The 20,485-nt window shown below is 36.9% G+C and overlaps 1 protein-coding gene across 4 annotated transcripts in view; it reads left to right on the top strand.

Moving 5' to 3' along the window:
* Positions 1-18,068, top strand: part of LOC130142131 (chromodomain-helicase-DNA-binding protein 1-like) — a 74,523-nt gene extending 56,455 nt beyond the window's left edge. For 2 of the 4 annotated variants that reach the window (XM_056323572.1, XM_056323571.1), the window contains 9 exons: positions 563-685; positions 1,049-1,183; positions 2,372-2,626; positions 3,063-3,203; positions 5,291-5,469; positions 7,811-7,907; positions 8,516-8,573; positions 9,530-9,740; positions 9,938-10,914. In XM_056323572.1, coding sequence (XP_056179547.1) covers positions 563-685; positions 1,049-1,183; positions 2,372-2,626; positions 3,063-3,203; positions 5,291-5,469; positions 7,811-7,907; positions 8,516-8,573; positions 9,530-9,740; positions 9,938-10,301 — 1,563 coding nt within the window. In that variant the 3' untranslated portion in view covers positions 10,302-10,914. Of the gene's footprint in view, positions 1-562; positions 686-1,048; positions 1,184-2,371; positions 2,627-3,062; positions 4,524-5,290; positions 5,470-7,810; positions 7,908-8,515; positions 8,574-9,529; positions 9,741-9,937; positions 10,915-13,468 lie in introns of those variants that run through there. The other 2 variants (XM_056323573.1, XR_008819299.1) reach the window with 2 other exon arrangements.
* Positions 18,069-20,485: the final 2,417 nt, after the last annotated feature.

Here is a 20,485-nt window from a genome sequence, read left to right as displayed (position 1 = left end):
TGTTAATTTTATTCTTGATCTTTTGGAGGGAAGGTTGTTTTGAGGTTTTGGTTTGGTTTTCCTAGCCCTGGTTTCTTTGCTTGAAACTGTCTTTCATTTGCAACAGGAGAATAGCTGTACTCATCAGATTAGAAGTGACACAATGGCTGCTTAGAAGTGGTGAGAAACATTTAGGGAAAGACTGGAGTGAAGCAAACATTGCCAACAACTTGTAGCTTTGGGATTTGAGTCGTCAGGATTGTATACAAATCTGTTTAATGATATCCTGCCCCTGCCTTCTATTAATTTGCTTATTTTATGAAACAACTCATATTTTTGGCTTCTGAAATATCCTGTTGTAATGAGTTAATGCATTTAGAAGCACAAGGCAGAACTAGGAAATCTGTAGATGACAGTGGTACAGGAGCTCTGAAATTTTTTTAGATAAACTATGAGAGTGGAAACAGAAATTGTTTTTTTACCTTTTTTAAATTCAGCTTTTTCTGTTCCCAGTGTTCCAGACTAGCAGCTTCCCAATTTGATAATGTGTACTTGTAGTTGATACTACTATTTCTCTCCTCAGATTTTACCTGATGATCCAGATAAGAAACCCCAGGCCAAGCAGTTACAGACCCGTGCAGATTACCTCATTAAATTATTGAATAAAGATCTTGCAAGAAAAGAAGTGCAAAGACTTACTGGTGCAGTAAGTAAAGCTTGATATTCAGTAGCGAGATAATATAATACGCTTATGGGTATGTCAGCAGATACTTGTTTTATTCTTAGTTCCACTCTGCTTTGTGTAATTTTTCTCTGTATTGCTAATCATATTATATGAGACTAACTCAATGAATGAATTGCAAGTTTAATCTTGTTTTATTCTCTCTTATTTGTATATATTCTCTACTGTTGCATTAGGCTCTGTCTCCAGTCCTGAGAAAAGTGGTGGTCATTAGTGGCAATAAATAAAAAAAATGCTTTCTTTAACATAAAAACCAAATCTTTTTCTGCAACTGTGGTGCAAAGACACTTGTCAGTTGACATAAAAAAGGTACTAATTTGCATTCAGGGCAACTCAAAGAGGAGGAAAACAAGAACTAAGAAGAATAGAGCAACAAAGGCTGCAAAAATTAAAGAAGAAATAAAAAGTGACTCCTCATTACCACCCTCAGAAAAATCTGATGAAGATGATGAAGAAAATGAGGTAAATATCATTCATATGGTAAAGATGGCTATTCAGTTGTTTATATTAGTAATGCTTTCTATTTGATCTTCTGTTTGACTTAATAAATAAACTTGAATGCATCCTCCTTCTGTGGCAGTTAATATTGCATCAATATAATCACATGAAAGATTATATTTATTTTAATTTAATGATAAGCCTGTAGCTCAGGCATTATGATTAATTTTCCAAATTATAATATCATAAAATAATGTTGTCACCCAAGTACAAGTGACATTGTGTAATTTCAGTGTTCTTTAGAGACTTGAGCATTGTATCTGCTAGAAATGCAATTTTAATGTAACATCTGAACATAAAACTAATGTTTCTGACTAATCCATTATTAGTACTGATAATGATTCTTCAGATACCAACTTCTGTTCAGGCTCAGGAAAAAAACATCAAGCTTGATTAGAAAGAACATGAATAAATGATTTTTTAAGACATGCAAGTGAATGCTTCTGTGTATGTCAGGACTTTCATTATTCTAATAGACTATTCAACTTTGTTATGTTTTTATTACTTCTGATGTATTCCTTTAGGACTCTGTTTTTGTTGGGTCATTTATTTAAATTTATCACACAGCAGAAACCACTAGAGAAAGAAAAAATAAAACAGATTAAGTTTAGAGGCCATGTTGCACCTAATTTTGTGACTTTGAAGGTAGCTGAAGGAACACCAGATTCTTCAGAACACCTCTGGAAAAAGAGAAAGTTGGAACTCTGTTCCCTTCTATTGTGACTGTGAATGTTTAATTTGTGGTCAGTGAAAAGTTACAAAGCTAATCAGAACAGAGGTCTTTTATCATCACCATGTCCTGAAAAATCAGCTCAGTCTTGTGATACCTACTTCCTTACTGGTTTTAGCTCTTTGCAGCTTAACTACCTTTACAGGGACAGATTTCTTTGGGGATAAGAAAGTTAAATGGACTTAATCTCTCTCACACACACACCAGTACCCCTGCCCAATCAGTACTTGTTTTGTGTCACATCAAGGAAATGAGTGAGTAGTCCTCATTTTGTTTGGAAGCTGCATCCAGCTCCATTTGATAGGTGTTAAATCTAAGTCTAAAGACATCACACAGATAAAAATACAGTTTAATCTGATGATTACAAAACTTGTATAGTTAGAAATTCAATTTGATCTGACATATATGCTTGGGTATTGCAGGATGAGATTTTTTCTGTGAAACATCCACATAAAAAAGTAAAAGCAGAAGAAGAAAATGAAGAAAAGCCTGAACCAGATATTGGTATAAAGAAGGAAGCTGAAGAAAAAAGAGAGATAAAAGAAAAAGAAAATAAGAGGGATTTGAAAAGGGAAAAAAAAGAAAAAGAGGATAAGAAAGAACTAAAAAATATTAAAGACAAGAGAGAAAAAGTAAAAGAATCCACACAGAAAGAAAAAGAAGTAAAGGAAGAAAAGGTAAATAAGTATATTTTTCTTATATAGCACTAGAAAAGGCCACCAGGTGTTTGTGAATGATTTTGAGTTGAAAAGGTATTTTGAGTCATTTACTTCACAGTTGTCTTATCAATGAAATCTTTTGCATCATTTGAAGTTTTATTTTTACCACTTGTAACTACAAGGACAGGCAAATGAAATGGGAAATTACCTCTTTAAAGATGCATAGCTTAGTGGGACTGAGAGTGCAAGTGGTGCAAGAAACTTGTCCGTTCTCTTTCTCTGTCCATCAGAGAGAAAAAATAAAAGGTACTGTCACTGAATGTCAGAAATTTATATTTTTTTCTTGTTATTATTGAAGAGAATGCAGTAATTACAGTGATTGCCTAATTGCAGTATAATTCCAGCCCAAAAATAAGGTTTGCTTATCATATACATTTTCATATTTTGTTCTTAGGTAAATGAAGTCAAATCTGAAAACAAAGAAAAAAGTAAAAAAGTTTCATTGTTGGATATTCCAGTTCATATTACTGCAACTAGTGAACCAGTTCCTATATCTGAAGAATCTGAAGAACTGGATCAGAAGACATTCAGTGTGGCAAGTCCCTTGTTTGATAACTTAGCGTTTACACTTGATATTCTAAATGAACACAATTTCTGATGTTCTTGATTCTGCTATTAGGCATTATAGCACAGATATCTATTGTCAGTAAAATTTTAGATCAGTGAAGGGTTATCAACACTATACTAAAGTCAGTTTTGTTTTCAGGCCAGCAATTTTATTTTATTGCATTTATGCAGTATAGTGGAGTATTTGTCTAGTCATCTGTGCGCTGAATACTTTTAAAATACAGACTCTGAAGATCCATACTCAAGAATAATTTGTGGATACTGCTTCTTAAAGGACAGAAATGAATGAATTTTAATGCAGCTGCTGTAGTCTCTGGCTTGGCCTTATCAAATACTCCTTTGTTCTTTGTAAGCTAACAAGAGAAATTAAGTTTTAAAGTTACTCTTGAAGTATTACAGACTTCCTGCGTTAGAGGAAGGAACAAATCCTAAAGTTCTTGGAAATATCTTGACAGAGTAATGTATCTGATACCAAAAGAATTTCAGTTATATCACTACTTTTGACCTCAACAGAATCGATATAGGAAGAAAAAAAGGTAGGTAAACTCAATCTATGTAAAGTTTTATAGGTTGATTGGGGCCTTTGGAAAGATGCTAAGGAGTTACTTTGAGCTACTTTTCTGCTGTGGAAGTTCTATCACTGAGGTCTTAAAAGTTGTCTGTTACTGCCAGGCAGGTTTACTGGATCTACTGTGGTGCTGGCTGTGAGAGACAAATTATCTTATTTTCTTATCAGTATGGTACTGACCAGTTTATGTATATGGGTGTTTTGGTTTTTATCTAAATGTTGCGACTCATCCATGATTTCCAGGATATCTTGTGTATGGCTAGGTGACTTAAAAATCACTCAATTCCCATGTACAATTATGTTTCTCTGTCCACCTTTACTCTTAAGCAGTGTACTTTTAAAATTGTCTTTTTAAAGGTTGCTTTAAGCTGTGATTAGCGCAATATGTAATGTAGCTGCTTAATTACTTAATGGCATGAACTGGTAATGGAACAGCTTCACTGATTTTTGAGTTGTCCCTAGATGTTGACAGAGTGATGGTGACGTTCTCCAAAACCCCTCATATTTTTTATTCTGGATATACAGACTTGCCTCTCTTCCTTAGTGGGAGCAATTCTAGGTTGGGTTTGCATATAGAACATTTCTTTTGGCCAGGCCCTCTGTTCATCATTATGCTATGGTCAGATGCAATCTAATTAGCACATTTACCTTTTCAAATGAAAATTACTGCTGTGGATCGTTGAGGCTAACTCATTTGACTTCTTGTCTACCTTGTGACAGGTAAAAATATGCATTTCATCTGTCTACCTTGCCATTGTGATTGAATGGAATTTCCAAGCAAGTGACTTTAAAACATGCTAACTGGTTTATCTGCGTTTACTATTAACACATTTGAATTGGTGTGAAAATTCAAGAATGTACATGTGAAATACATCTATGGGTATATCTGCGTTGTCATCACTGTTACTAATTCAGGCACACCTAAACTAGCTTTATCCTAGATAGCTCAGTTTCTGTCAGTATTTGCATAGAACTCAGGCTTAAAAATTTCTCAGAGAAGGAACACTGATCCTCTGTTGAATGCCAAGTTTAACGGTTGCAGAAAGTATCTACTTAAAATATATTTTAACATTCTTATACTTAATCTTGACACTGAGTTTGTATAGCTTTCAAGGTCCTAAAGAGTAGAATAAGTCATCCTATATACTTGTGCTGAAAGTTAAACCCATGATTGTAAAACGTAGTTATAATTCCTTTCCCTCTTCTATATTAAATTTGTGATTTCTTAAATCTTTAATATTTGTTACATACAATGTAATGCTTTCATGTAGGAGTAAATTTTCAACTGGACTTAAAATACTACTTTTTCCAAATGAAACCTTGTAGTAAAACTAAAAGCTGTGAGTGAAGACTTGTTTTTCATTTGGCTTACAACAGTACTGTCTTTGCCTATATAAATAGCACAGTAAGGGTGGGTCATATTTTAAAATATTTATTATCTTTTTATTTTCCTTTGAATTAATGTATGCCTTTTTTACATTTTATAGTGCAAAGAAAGAATGAGGCCTGTCAAAGCTGCATTGAAGCAACTGGATAGACCAGAGAAAGGCCTTTCTGAAAGGGAACAGCTGGAGCATACTAGACAGTGCCTAATCAAAATTGGGGACCACATTACTGAATGTCTAAAGGAATACACAAATCCTGAACAAATTAAACAGTGGAGAAAGTAAGTTATTCTGCATGATTTTTTCTTGAAAAAGAAAAATCCATAATAGCTTCTATTAAGAAGAGTAGTTTTTAATTATTTCTGGTGTTTCTTGTTTTCCCTTTCTTGTATTTTTCTGCTGTATTAAATAAGGATTTATGATTATAAATGGCTCCAGCTTTTAATGGATTCACTTTTTCATACTTGAATAGCAATGCATTTTTTCCAGTAGATGAAATAATCTTACTATTTAAACCCAAAAGCAAACAGAAAATAACTGCATTTAGAGTATATTTAATGTTTAGTGGAAAAAGAGTTATCATTAAAGAATCTGGCTTTTTCAACTTTGGAGTTTTGTTTTCTTATTTTTTATTCATGCTAAAAATAGGCCATTATATAATTGTGTGTTGAAGTTTGAATGATTTTGAGTTGCAGAATCCTTTATTGTTTTTTAAAATATACTCTAAAATGAAATCAGATATTAACTGTGACTTTATAAAAAACATTTATACCATACCCAGATGTATTTCAAAATGAAAGAAGATTTTTAATTGTTCTTATGCATCTGTGAGGTGACAACTTCAGGGGAAAAAGTAAGAAAAATGTTGGTTTATAAGCTTGTTATATTTTGTTGTTAAGTTCTTCATACAATTTGAGTTAGTTTTATAATATGCACTTTAATCCTTTATGGTTGCAAATCTATCCTTGCAGTTCCATATACAACACTCAGTCAAGTGTTTAATTTCCTTGCAGACTGTTGTTAACATAAAATATTCCTGCTGTTTGCACTTGCTTTACTTCAAAATATTAGGGTGAACTGAAATACACAAAAAAGACACATTGAATTTCCACTTAAAGAAATATGTTTACCATAGTAGAGCTACTATAATATTAATTCATAATAATGCTACTACAAGACCATATATAGATTATTAAAATGTATTTAATCTGTCTTTAAGTCATAGAATATAGTAAAGGTATTCATTCTGTATTTCTTATACAGATGTCATTGGGCACACCATTGGCTGGTTACATCTACTTTTGCAAACCTTTATGCCAAAACTATAATGTTTAAATCACTGTGAAAGAGCAAATAGATGCTTCTTGAACCTACACACTTGAGATGTTTCTGAACTAAGCACTAATAAGAACAGTGTGGTATTCTGTACACTTTTAAGCACTTCACCTGTAAATTTTGCCAAAAGAATTCTAGACTTCAGATCTGGTGTCTGCAATCATAGAAGCAAACATCTTTAGGGTTTTGGCTTTTTGACACCAAAAGTGTTGATTTATTTTCCTTTCGTCTTTCATAGCATAGATTAGATCAAAGTTTTTGCCGTGCTATTTCCATCCTCTTTCAGATTTCTCATTTGGTTTCAAAAGTTTTGACCAGGCTTCGGCATTCTGTGGAAAAATCCTGTCCCTGATATCTGTAGAAAATATGGCATTTAGGTCAAATTTCTTACACTGCAAGAGATTTCAAGTTTGGAAGAATCTTTACAGAATAGTAAATACTCATGTTTTCTGACACATTTCAAACAATCTTTCAGAAGACTTGCACAACAAATTGAAAACTACTTTTTTATGCAATTGCACAAATAATTATATTAACAGAATTACCAGTAATGCTACTTTTCATTTGGCAGTCATTGTGATAAATATTATAAAATGACAAATTCTTAAAGGAATTAATATTCTGTGTAACAGACTGTGGTGGGATGACCTTGGCTGGACTCCAGGTGCCTACCAAGCTGCTATATCATTCCCCTCCTCAGCAGAACAGGGGGGAAGAAAAGAAGATGGAGAAAAAAACCCTTACGGGTCAAGATAAAAGCAGTTTAACAAAGCAATAGCAAAAGTTGCACACACAGAAGTGAAGGAAAACAAAAGATGTTATTCTCTACTTCCCATCAGCAGGCAATATTCAACCACTTCCCAGGAAGCAGGGCTTTTCAATATGTGTAGCAGTTGCTCCAGAAGACAAACATTGTAAATAACTAATCCATCTCCCCACCCCCCCTTCCTCTTAGCTTTTCTAGCTGAGCAGATGTCATATGGTATGGAATATCCCTTTGGGTCAGCTGTCCAGGCTATGTCTCTCCCAAGATCTTGCCCACCCCCAGCCTACTGGTGATGTGGGGGGAAAGACTGCAGAGACAGCCTTGATGCTGTAGCCAAAACACTGGTGTGTTATCACCACCTTTTTAGCTACCAATACAAGCACAGCACTGTGAGGGCTGCTATGGGGCTCAGCCAGACCCAATACACAGACTTTACAATGATTTTGGTTTAAGTCCATGTTCTGTTGTATGATACAATAAAACTAATATATGAAAGACTTATAATCTCTCTTTTTCCTCAGAAACTTGTGGATTTTTGTCTCCAAGTTTACAGAATTTGATGCTAGAAAGCTGCACAAGCTGTATAAGCATGCAATCAAAAAACGCCAAGAATCTCAGGTAATATTTTCAGACTCCTCTAAATATAAAAATTTATATTCAAAGATTTATAACTGTTTATTAAGTATCAATTTAGTACACTCAATACATTTTAAGTGTATTTTACTGTTCAATAAACTGTCACAGCACTCTCAAAACTACCTAGCTGCAAACCATCACATACCAGGTTAACTTTAATAAGTAGTTAGCACACCTATGCCCTAGCGTGGCCACCAATCCCTCACAAGGTTTCTAAGATCTTTCTTACTCTTTAAGCCAGTCCCTCTGCTACCTTCTCCTTGGCCCTCCTCATGTAGGGCAGACGCACGCACGCACGGGCAGACGCACGCACACAGACTCCTTTCCCAATCTCTCTTCATCAGCTGCCCCTCTTCTATCTCCCTTAGAGCTATTTAACCATTTAGCAGGAACCAGCCACAGCTGCACCTTATCCCCATCAGCCAACCCGCTGCCTTGGAAGCCAGCCCACAGCTGGATATTATCAATGTTAATTAACCCAGCTTCATTCCTCTACAGTAGACTAGTCTGGTTTTTTAGGATATTTTCTGAAGAATTCAGATGCAACTTTGGGATTTATCAATGACAGTTTTTGTACTTGTCTCTTTTAGCAACACAGTGACCAGAGTATTAGCAGCAATATGAATACACATGTAATTAGAAATCCAGGTAAGAAATCTTGAGCATATTATTGTGCTGGATATCTTAAATGATGGTATGTAAAATGAAATAAGCTTAAAACTGTCTCCTAGAACTCCCATACTGTTAGATATCATAGGGATAGGCTGACTTAGCATAACTTCACTAGTTTGCTGATGAAATTCAACTGAGCACAGACTGAATTTGGTACTTACTGATTTTAGTAGCAAGTTATTTGGCCATTCTTTGAAAGTAAATTAGTTAGAAAAAAAAAACAAAAACACTTTTGTATTTAATTTTGAGGTGGGAGAGAGGCCAACTCAACACTTGTAAACTTCTGTTTGTAGCAGTTGTAATGTCACCATATTATAAGAAAGATATTCCCTGAAGTCATGGTTAGCAATCAGTTTTATGGGATGTCTTTTATTGTTGACAATAGGGCTGTTTTTCTATGCTCCCACACTTGCCTTCTTGTATTACCTGGTTTTATATCATGTTATGTAAAACTTTGAGTATGTTATCATGGGTTTAAAATGAGTAAAATGTATTTTAGGAATACCATTAAAAAACTTTCATTAGCAAGGTATACCTCTAAAACTGATGTTCATGCTAGGGCTATCTCTCCTTAGAGAGGAACTTCCTACCATTCTGTTTAAAATTGCTCTTCTAAAGGGATTTGGTCTCTACTCACTACTCATTTGGACCATACTGATCCTCTCCATTCAGTCTGTAAAGTGGAAAATTTTAGTTTCTCAGCTCTATATATCTACGTTTCTAGCTTGCTTACCCTCTATTTACTTCTGAGGTTTCTCTTCGTTCACTCACATTAGTGCATTTGTCTTTCAGTTGTTTAGATCTTGTTTTGCAAATTATAACGCCACTTTCACATTGCTTTAAATCTGACAGGTAGAAGTGCTGTTTGAATTGGTGAAGAAAAAAAATTATAGTTTATGAGACTTCCTTATAACCTCTGCTTTATTAAACAGATGTTGAAAGACTGAAAGAGAATACAAACCATGATGACAGTAGCAGGGACAGTTATTCTTCTGATAGACATTTGTCACAATACCATGATCGTCTTAAGGACAGGCATCAGGGAGATGCTTATAAGAAAAGTGACTCTAGGAAAAGGTCCTATTCAGCCTTCAGCAATGGAAAAGACCACAGAGACTGGGTTCACTATAAACAAGACAGCAGGTAAATTGCTTCGGCAATTGTCAAATCTGTTAAGAATTCCCTTCCTGGTTTTGCAGTATGCTTCTAGTAAGCACCAAAGTATCTTTTCTGAGAATGCAGAATGACAAAGAAATTTCTCTAATGCAGTTCTGTTGAATTGACATAATTATAGTTCTTACTATGTGTTCAGTAATACTAATATAAGTAAATCTTTTCAGATACTATAGTGATAGTAAACATAGAAAGTTGGATGACCACAGGAGCAGAGATCACAGGTCAAACCTGGAAGGAAGTTTAAAAGACAGTCGGCCTCATTCAGATCACCGTTCCCATTCAGACCACAGGATACATTTAGATCACCATTCCACTTCAGAGTACAGTCATCATAAATCTTCCAGGGATTATAGGTACCACTCAGACTGGCAAATGGACCACAGAGCTTCTGGTAGTGGCCCAAGGTCACCATTAGATCAGAGGTCTCCTTATGGCTCAAGATCTCCTTTAGAACACAGATCTCCATTTGAACACTCATCAGATCACAGAAGTACACCTGAACATACATGGAGTAGCCGGAAAACATAACAAAGACTGACATTGTCTGGACCTTCTTTTAGCCATATACAGTAAGCTAACACAGTAATTGCCTTATGTGACTTGAAAGATATGGACTGAATATTCTGTCAGTAGCAGTATTGTTACTTCTTTCCAGGATGCAAGGTCTATTATCCCAACAATATAAAAATATTTTTGTATTTAAAGTTTATGCTGCACTGTGCTGCAAAGGTTGTGGCACCTTTCCGTGCCCCCCCCCCCCCCCCCCAAGAAATGGAAAATCTTTACTTTTACAGGGACCTCAACACTGCCCCATTCAGACTGGATTTCATAAAACTGTTTTTAGGCTGAACACAGTTTAAATTATGTTTGCAAATGAATTTTTAAACACTGACCTGTGATTATGTTTCAGGAAGGAATGAGGAGTTTGTTTTGTTTTTTTAGTAAAGAATTCTCAAGGATTTTTGTTCACTTCCTAAAGCTAATTGTTTACATTGTACACTGCAACCACCTTGCCGCTTTTCATCACAAGCTTGAATATTTAAGTTCTGTACCTATAACTGTAAAATAGCCAGGATTTCTCCTGTTTGTGATCAGTTGTAATAATGCCTTTTTACAAAATAAAATAAATGGTTGAAAATTAGCTGGGTTTTTTTTTTTCTTGTTCCTTTCCCCACCAACTCAGGTGTTGTCACAAGTACACAAGTATGAAACAAAGTCAGTATACTAACACTTTTAAATAAAATGAAATCACTGTTCAGAATGCAAAAATGGGGAAAGAGAGCATTTTTATTCCATTTAGTCCGCCCTTTTTATTGGATACTTCAGATTCATGTTTTGTTTTCATTTTTATATTAAACTGTCAATACTGTGATTTGTTGTAATGAAATGTTGGGAAATATTCAGCTAAACTGTGATCTGGAAAGTTTTTTCCAGTCTATTAGTTTTAAAGAAGGAGTGTTCAATATCTGAACACTTCTGAATCCAAATCAGCCAAAATTTATTAGAAATATACTTGTTTTCCCTCTTAAAATGGGCAATAATGTCAAATGTGCTATGCAGCCAGTTAACATTTTAGATTTGAATGGCTTTCTATTAATAGGATTATTATAATACATAGATAACTTCTATGTACATAGATAACTTCTGTCTGACAAATTAAATTTAAAAGGATATGTGGGCTCTTGTTTTCTGCTGGTGTTTTCTACAGTGTATCTTTCTCATTTAACCATAAAAATATTAACCTCTAGTACTAAATTTTAATACACAACATAAATAGGGAAGATAAATGTCTACCCTGGCATCATGTGATTGGAGGAAACGTGTTGCTCCAATTTTTCTCATCTTGCAACATGTTGAGCATTTTTTTCCAATTAACCAGGTTTACATGAAAGCATTAAAATTGAACCAAAACCTCATCAGAGTACCTGTCTGTTATAATCTCACTGTAGGCACAGCTGCTACATGTTCTAAGTTAATAACATTTCCCAAGTACGTTTAAGCTAACTTAATGTAGGCTGAAACTCAGATAATTAATGCTTCTTCATTTCTTAGCTCTTCATCTTCCCAGGGGTGGGAGGGTTTTGAACCGTGCTTTTGAGCTTAATTACTGAAGCAGTGTTTAGTGGTGCCAAGTAAGGTTGTGCATGTGTGCTATGCATCTTCCTCTTCCAGTGGTGAAAAACTAGAAATTGGAGCATCCACAACTACTGCCTAGTTCTTACAGTTTGGGTAGTGAGCTGGACTCTTGGATCCACTATGATAACACATCAATAGAGCATTCCCACTAAGTCTGCTTTACCATCAGTGTAGCTATATTAGCATGGCATTGTGGCTGATCATGTCTATGTGACATGGTTAATCTGCGTCCACTTTTGTCAAAGGCATCTTGTGTCTTTCAGAGATAAGCAAGACAGAACATACTTGGTGGCTTTGGTTAGAATCTTTGTTAATTAGTTGCTGTTTAGGTTGTTAACTTTAATCATGTTATTGCTGTTTAAGACTTAACTGAATGCAGAGAGGGATGAAGTTTGATGGTAGAGATGTTTTCCATGGCTTATGAGATAGACTGTTATGGGATTCTCCTAAATAATAAGATATGCACCATATCCTTGCAAATAAGCCATTTATAATTTATTTTCTATGCATGCAGATTTGATCTTTATTTTGTTATTTTATAATGGTAAGTTGTTGAGGAGTGTGTCCAGTTCTGAAGTATCCATTTGACAAGAAGCCTCTTGTTTCAGATCTTAGTGTTGTTCTCTACAAGAGGTTTTAGGAAGTAAGAATTCTGGCAGCTCCAAGAGAACTCATGCTGCTGATAAAGATTCAGTTGTTTCAGCTGCCATGCATGGAATCATAGATTCATTTAGGTTGGAAAGGACCTTTGAGATCATTGAGTCTGACTGTTAATCTAACACTGCCAAGTCCACCACTAAACCATGTCCCTAAGCACCACATCTACACGTCTTTTAAATACCTCCAGAGATACCTTCTGCATAACTTAGATAACAGTGTTCTTTTCAGTATCTGTTCTCATGCTCCCCAAGGCTGACTACCTTGATTAGAAGTCCCTTCATTCGTAACAACTTTAGAGAGTGAGTCAGTTTGACCTAGCTTTATGAAAACTGAATCAGAGTTGGGTAATCCGGGAGTTTAGACAACAGTTCCCCCCCTGCCCTGGACTTATTTCAGTTTAGGACTAGTCCATTTCCATCACATTTAGGTGGCGCTTGAGTGACTCTAGTCATACATATTGTTATTACTAACTGGTATCATGTGCCCAGTGAGGTGTAGTAGTACCTTGGAGGCAGGTAACTTTGAGATGGAGGTGTGTGTTAGTATTACAATGAGATTATTTCATTTTGCCTCAATGGTTGGCTCAGCCACAGACATCTCATGGATTCTTCATGTGACAACTGGTATGCAGCTTATCAGCTGTGTGGTGACATCAAGTTCCCATCCCTGCAGGGAGCATGACAGAGCATGGCCGCAGGGTCTCCACTCCTCTCCATCTTCTGTCACTCCTATCAGCATGTGCTGAGCTGGCAGGGTGTGTTGCTTAGGGAACTGTGATGATGTAGATTCCATGCATGCCAACCATCCTGAAGGCGATAGCTGTATTTTACCCTAAAAAATCTTTCTGTAATACTATATTTCTATTAGGACACGATTTTCTCTAATTCCCCCCCTTCAAGGTGATTTTCCCACAGTTGCATATCCCAACAGAAAATGCCTGGAAGGCACAAATATATCTGCTGCAAGGGGAACAATGAAGTGAACCAGAAATCTCCTAAGAAATCCTGGATGCTGTCTTTCCATTGATATGGGCTATTGAAGTACCAGGAAAGGTAACAGCACACCAATAAAGGCAGAATTAAAACAGAACTCCAAACTGGTAAGAAGAAAAGAAGAAAAAAAAAAAAAAACAAAAAAAGAAACAATATTCTATGAAAATGGAAGAAAAAATTGGATTAGATACTTTGATTTGTACCACATGCTGTGACCTCAGTGCTGGAAAAACAAGGACATCACTGGTTATTGCCTAGTAGACTGACCCAATGTCAAGCAGTATTATTGGAACTGGACGATGTAAGTTTAAAGGTAACAATCCCTTTGAATCCTGCTACTTTGTTGTTGGTATCTGATGATACAAACCTAGAGCATGATTGTATATTAACTGTTGAACAAGTCTTTTCCAGTAGGTCAGATTTGAAGGATGTTCCATTGGAAAATCAGGAGTGGACTCTACGCTGAATGGAGAACAATGATCCAGATATGCAGTGGTAACTTTGAAGGATATGATTGAATCACAACCCTTGCCATCAAATGCTTAGCACAAAAGGCTGAATTAATTGCCTTGGCTAGAGCTTTGAAATTGTCACAAGATAAATAAGCATATATATATATATATATATATGTTTTGACTCTAAATATGCCTTTGGAGTGATACATGCACATGGGGAATTATGGAAAGAGGAGTTTTAACCTCACAAGGGTCACCTATTAAGCATGGATTAGAAACCTAACCTAAGGAAGTGGCCATAATTCATTGTAAGGCTCACCAACCTGGACATACTGAAGTCACACAAGGGAATTGTAAGGCTGATGAAACAGCAAAACGAGCAGCCCATGAAGCAATAATGGGAGCCTTGATTCCTCAAAATGTAATGAGAACTGAAGCGCCCAAATACAATGAAAAGGAGAATGAATTCGCTAAGATGCTAAAATATATAAGGACTTCAGACAGATGGTAGGTAACATCTACTGGACAGTGTTTGGTAACAGCTCCCATTATGTGGAAGTTGCTACAGCAGACACACGAAGGAACTCACATGGGAGCAAGTACTATAATCGCAAGTGTTAGGAGATATGCAATAGGGCCAAAGATGCAAAGCTATGCTGATCAAATAGTAAAAGAATATGCAATATGTTCTAAAAATAATCCTAAAGTGGAATTAAGACCTCCACCTGGTGAGGTAAAGAAAGGGAACATTCCAGGAGAATACTGGCAGATTGATTTTTCTGAATTACCAAAATGCAATAATTATAAATACCTCTTGGTATTGATAGATACCTTTTCAGGATGGCCTGATGTTTTCTCATACTGGACCAACCAAGCTAGAGAGGTAACAAAGGAATTATTAAATAAGATTATAACAAGATTTGGAGTTCCAAGTGGGATCTCATCAGACAGAGGCCCACACTTTATAGCAGAAGTAATACAGACAATTTCTACCCTTTTAGGAATAAAACAGGATTTACATATACCTTGGAGACCCCAGTCTAGTGGGAAAGTAGAAAGGATAAATAGTTTTTTAAAGAAATAATTGGCTAAATTGTATCAAGAAACTCATTTAAAATGGATAGATGTTTTACTTACCGATTTAATGAGAATCAGAATCACCCCAAAAGTTAGGAAAAGGTGAACTCATTTGAAATATTATACGGAAGACCATATGCTGTAAATTTAACAGGAAAGGAAGACCAAATGCTTACTTCTGGTGATTGGGTGCTAACTGAATATATATTGTCTTTGGGAAAGACTCTTTCCTCATTGTACAGGTATATTCAACAGAGAGCACCTGTACCATTGGACATGCCGGTGCATCCTTTCCAACCTGGAGATTGAGTGTATCTTTGAACTTGGAAGGATGAGCCTTTGGAGGAGTGGTGGAAAGGACCATATTTAGTATTACTGATAAATAATACTGCAGTAAAACTTCAAGAAACTGATTCTTGGATCTATTACACTAGGATTTAAAGGAGTCCTGAAATAAAGTGGAAATCAGAATAAGCGGCTCTTCTGAAACTAAAAATCAAGATATTTTAATGAACTGTTCTTGGGCTGAAATAAGACCCTATATAGAATTGAAGTATATCCAGGGAGGTTTGAGTTTGTTAATATGATTTCTTTGCAGATACTTGTTTAAACTTGTTTTACAGATGTATAAGATTTTGCCTGGTATGTGGTATGATAAATTCTCAAATTCGGTGAGATCAGGAGGACTCATGGACACAGAATACTCATTTGAAAATGGTGGAAAGATCAATGAAGGTTGTTAATAAGACCGAGTGTTGGGTATGTACCCATTTCCCTGAATACATTCATAAAGGCATTCCTCTAGTTGGTATCCCTATTCCATTTGGGACTAATTGGAATAACTTGTGGGTAACACCAAAATACACTAATTGGAATGAGACTGACCTCCAAACTTGGACAATATTGGATCCACACTTGTCCAACGTGAAGTGTGTTACTACAAATAAAACCAAGACACACACAAATAGAGCTTGGGTATTTGTGGGGCACTACCCACATTGTGATTGGTCAATGCAGCCGATGAACCCGTCAGAATTAACTATGAGTAAGTACTGGAATGTTTCATTGGGGACTGGGTGATATTGGATATGTGGCAGCATAGCACAAAAAGCTTTTACCACCGGGATGGTCAGGCACTTGTACATTGGGAGTGATTTTTCCAAATATAGCTATAGTTGAGAAACTGGGTAATAACGTGTGGTTAAGAACTTACCTGCAGAGGTATAGGCAGAGTAAAAAAAACCCTTATAGAAAAACCTGCTGGATTTCATTCTTTTGCTAGGTGGTTTATTCCTTGGTTGGGGGTTGCTGAATTAGAAAAGGCAATGATAAATATATCTGCAGTAATGGAAGAGATAGCCAGTGACACTGCAGATGCCATAAAGGCTTTGCAGGAAGAAGTTTCAGAAATAGCTCATATAGCTATGCAAAATAGAATGGCATTAGATATAATATTGGCATCTCAAGGTGGATTCTGTACTATTGTTAATACTAGCTGTTGCATATATGTGGATCTAAGTGGGAGAATTTCTACTGACTTACAAGAGATTTGGAAACGTACCAAAATCTTGCATGAGATCCAGAAAGATGATACTTCTTATAGATTTCAAGAAGTTTGGTTTTTTTGAAAGTGCTTACTAATTAGATTATTGGGCCCCAATCCTGAAAATGGTTAAGCGGATGATTAAACATACTGTGAAGAGCAATAAAATGGAACATGCTTTGATAGTGATTTAAGAGTGGTGTGTTGACAATTATAGTGAATTAACTGTTTCATGGGAAGAATGATTTTGCTTCTCAATTTCCACGTACAATATTTTGCCTCATTTGAAAAAGCAGCTTTAAAAAGCTATACATACGTTGGTTTTGATTTAAAAGTGCCAAGCACACACTATACAGATCTAATACACTGTCATAAAGCAAGGAAATTCAGATGGAAGGCTGTCAACCTGTCTTTAATTTGCTCTGTTTCATATACTCCAAGTTTCTCAGAATGCAGGCTTTAATACAAGAGCTATTAAGTGTACCTGTACTGGATTTACATGGCAAGGTAAGAAAAATGTGAGAGAAACAACCTTGCAGACATCAAGGTCAGTGAAGGAGGAGATGCTCCAGGCACCGGAGTAGAGAATCCCCTGCAGCCCATGGAAAAGGCAATGGTGAGGCAGGCTGTGTCCCCCTGCAGCCCCTGGATGTTAACAGTAGAGCAGATATCCACCTGCAGCCTATGGAGGACTCCATGCTGGAGCAGTCCAGCATGTCTTATTAATTGGCAATAAAATAACTTCCCTGAGTTTTGCCTGTGACAGCAATTGCTAAGTGATCTCCCTGTCTTATCTCAACCCATGAGCTTTCCATCTTATTTTTCCCCCCTATCCTGTGGATGGAGGTGCAGTGATATAGCAGCTTGGTGGGCACCTTGCAGCCAGCCAAGGTCAACCCACCACAATACCACCAAGAATTAGACTCAGAACCACAGTCTTGAACATCTGTTCTTTGCTGCATGTTGCTTGGTTTACATTTTTAGAAATAGCTTTAGTAGATGAGTTAAAGATGTGCAGGTAGGGGAAATAAAGTGATATAAACTTAAATGAACAAGGTAAATGTTGGAAACATTATACAAACAGGAAGCTTTCATCTTCAGACAAGAAAAATTTTGCCTTATGCCAACTCAGAATTTGTTATATAGGTGTGTGAATAAAGAAAAACATTTCTACTAATATCATATGTCTCAGGATGTATGTATCAAAATAGTAATTTTTTAGTGATAACATCTCACATATTGAACTCACATTGATTATAAATGTTGGACTGAAATGAAACAATTTCTGACATCAGTGTTCAATTTCTCTAAAATGACATAAGTACAGTAACTAATTTTACCAGCCAATGACATATTGAGTATTAAGTTGTAAAATCTCATCCCATCAGCAAAAATAGGAACTTATTAATTTATGGGGACTACAACCTGTCACAGTTTAACCCCAGCTGGTAACTAAGTACCACACAGCCACTCACTCACTTCCTCCCCATCCCTCTGGGTGAGGGGGGAGGATCAGAAAGGAATGTAAGACTAGAGGGTTGAGATTAGAACAATTTAGTAATTGAAACAGAATGAAAATGAAAAAAACCAACAATGACAATAACAGTTGTAATGAAATGGGGAAGGGAAAAGAATAAAATCCAGAGGGAAAGGAAAAACATGTGGTGCACAATGCAACTGCTCATGACCGATACCCAGCCAGTCCCCTAAAAGTAATCTGCCCACCCTGGCCAACCCCCAGGTATATAAACCAGGCATTATGTCCCATGGTATGGACTAGCTGGCTAGTTCAGGTCAGCTGACCTGGCTGCATCCCCTCCAGCCTTTTTGCTAGCAAGGCCTGAGGAACTTAAAATCTCAAAGCCAAAACACAGCACCATACTAGCTTCTAAGATGAAAATTAAATCCACACCAGCTGAAACTACTATTTAGTCATGTATGTCAAGCTACTTTTTCCAATCACCTCTCCTGTCCTTCAATATAAATACACAGCTATCATTCCCTTAGTCTGCTGGCTATCTTAAAGTCCATTGAGTTCATTTAGTCCATGACTTGGGCTCCATCTGTTATAACAGTCTTCCTGGGCAGGGAAAATGGTATGAGGTGTTGGATTGTTGCACCTTAAAGTCAGTTCTGATTCTATCAGAACTGTGCCTATCTGGTTTTGCCAAAGTAATTCTTCATTGGTGTGGCAGGTAAGGAGTCTGGTTCAAATCCAAAATAGTAGAAGCAAGTGCCACAAGGAATCCAGTACTAGTAGGTATCCAGTCCCTCTGATAGCACAGGTTCAAATCCTACTGCTGCCACCCAGCAACAATATACAATATTATATAACAAATAACATCACTCAGTTTATTGGCTGTTTTCACCCAAAATCAAATCCCTTTGAAGCACAGATCAAATTCCCCCATCCTTCCACATTAGCTACCAAGTGCTCCCAGACCCTCAAGCAAAAGCAAGCCCACAAATAGGTTTGCCTTTACCTGAGGCATGAATGACCCTGACCCAGACTTTTCCTCAAGCATAATTTTAAGGTGCACTACAGGGACTTTGTCACAGTGCTATCAAAACTAGCCAGCTGCAACAAGGCTTTTACCATCATGTACCAGGTTAACTTCAATAAGTAGATCCCCCACCTTGCCCTGGCACAGCCACCAATCCCCCACAAGGTTTCAAAAGTTCATCTACTATCCATGCTGTTTTTTCATCCTCTTCAGGCCAGTCCACGCTGCTTCTTGCCTCTGCTGTATGTGCAGTCTTCCTTCTCCAGGCTCCTCTTCCAGCCAGCTGCTCCTCATCCAGGCCCCCTTCTTCAGGCAGGGCAGGGCAGGGCAGGGCTTATACTAAATCAAGGACTTTTCAGTTCCTTGGGCCCTGCCAGCCAGAGGGCTGGAGAGGCATAGGAAACTGGGAGGGGGCACAGCCAGGACAGGTGACCCAAACTAGCCAAAGAGGTATTCCACACCATATGATGTCATGTTCAGTATATAAACTGGGGAAAGAAGAAGGAAGGTGGGGACATTTGGCATTATGGTGTTTGTCTTCCTGAGTAACCATTAGGCATGATGGAGCCCTGCTTTCCTGGGGATGGCTGAACACCTGCCTGCCAGTGGGAATTGGTAAATTAATTCCTTGCTTTGCTTTGCTTGTGTGCACGGCTTTTGCTTTACCCTTTTTTTCCCCCACCTTTCCATTTTGTTATTATTATTGTTATTATTTTTGTTCTTACCTCTTTATTCTGTTTAAATTATTAAATTATTCTTATCTCAACCCTTGACTTTTACATTCCTTTCTGATTCCCCTCTCTATCCCTCTGGGTGAGGGGGAGTGAGCAAGCAGCTGTGTGGTACTTGGTTGCCAGCCGGGTTAAACCACCACATGGGCCCACTGAGCTTTAAATAATTCACCTTTATGTTGCCAATCCAAATCTACCTGAGCCACTTCAATCTTGGCTGACTTATATATGTGCTGGTTGTTTCGATGTTCTTCAGTGGCCCAACTCTTGGGTACATGAGCATCTACATGATATACCTTTACAACCAGGTTCTCCACCTGGGGAACTGATATCTTGATATCTTGCCACAGTGTTGCAGCCCAGATGGGTTTACCTCTGCGTTACCAATTACTCTGCTTCCACTGCTGTAACCACCCCACAGGGCATTTGCCACCGTCCATGAATCAGAATAGAGATAAAGTATTGGCCATCTTTCTCATTCAGCAATGTCTAAAGCCAGCTGGATAGCTTTTGTTGCAGATTATCTTAAGTTTTTACTGAATCTTTCTATATTTTGTGTTTATGTAACAGTTAGTTATAAGAGTATTTTGATTTTAAGGAGTTAACATCCATGT

The sequence above is a fragment of the Falco biarmicus genome, chromosome W (genome assembly GCF_023638135.1).
Source record: "Falco biarmicus isolate bFalBia1 chromosome W, bFalBia1.pri, whole genome shotgun sequence".
NCBI classification, from domain to species: domain Eukaryota; kingdom Metazoa; phylum Chordata; class Aves; order Falconiformes; family Falconidae; genus Falco; species Falco biarmicus.
This window is presented reverse-complemented; position numbering and strand designations above follow the sequence as displayed.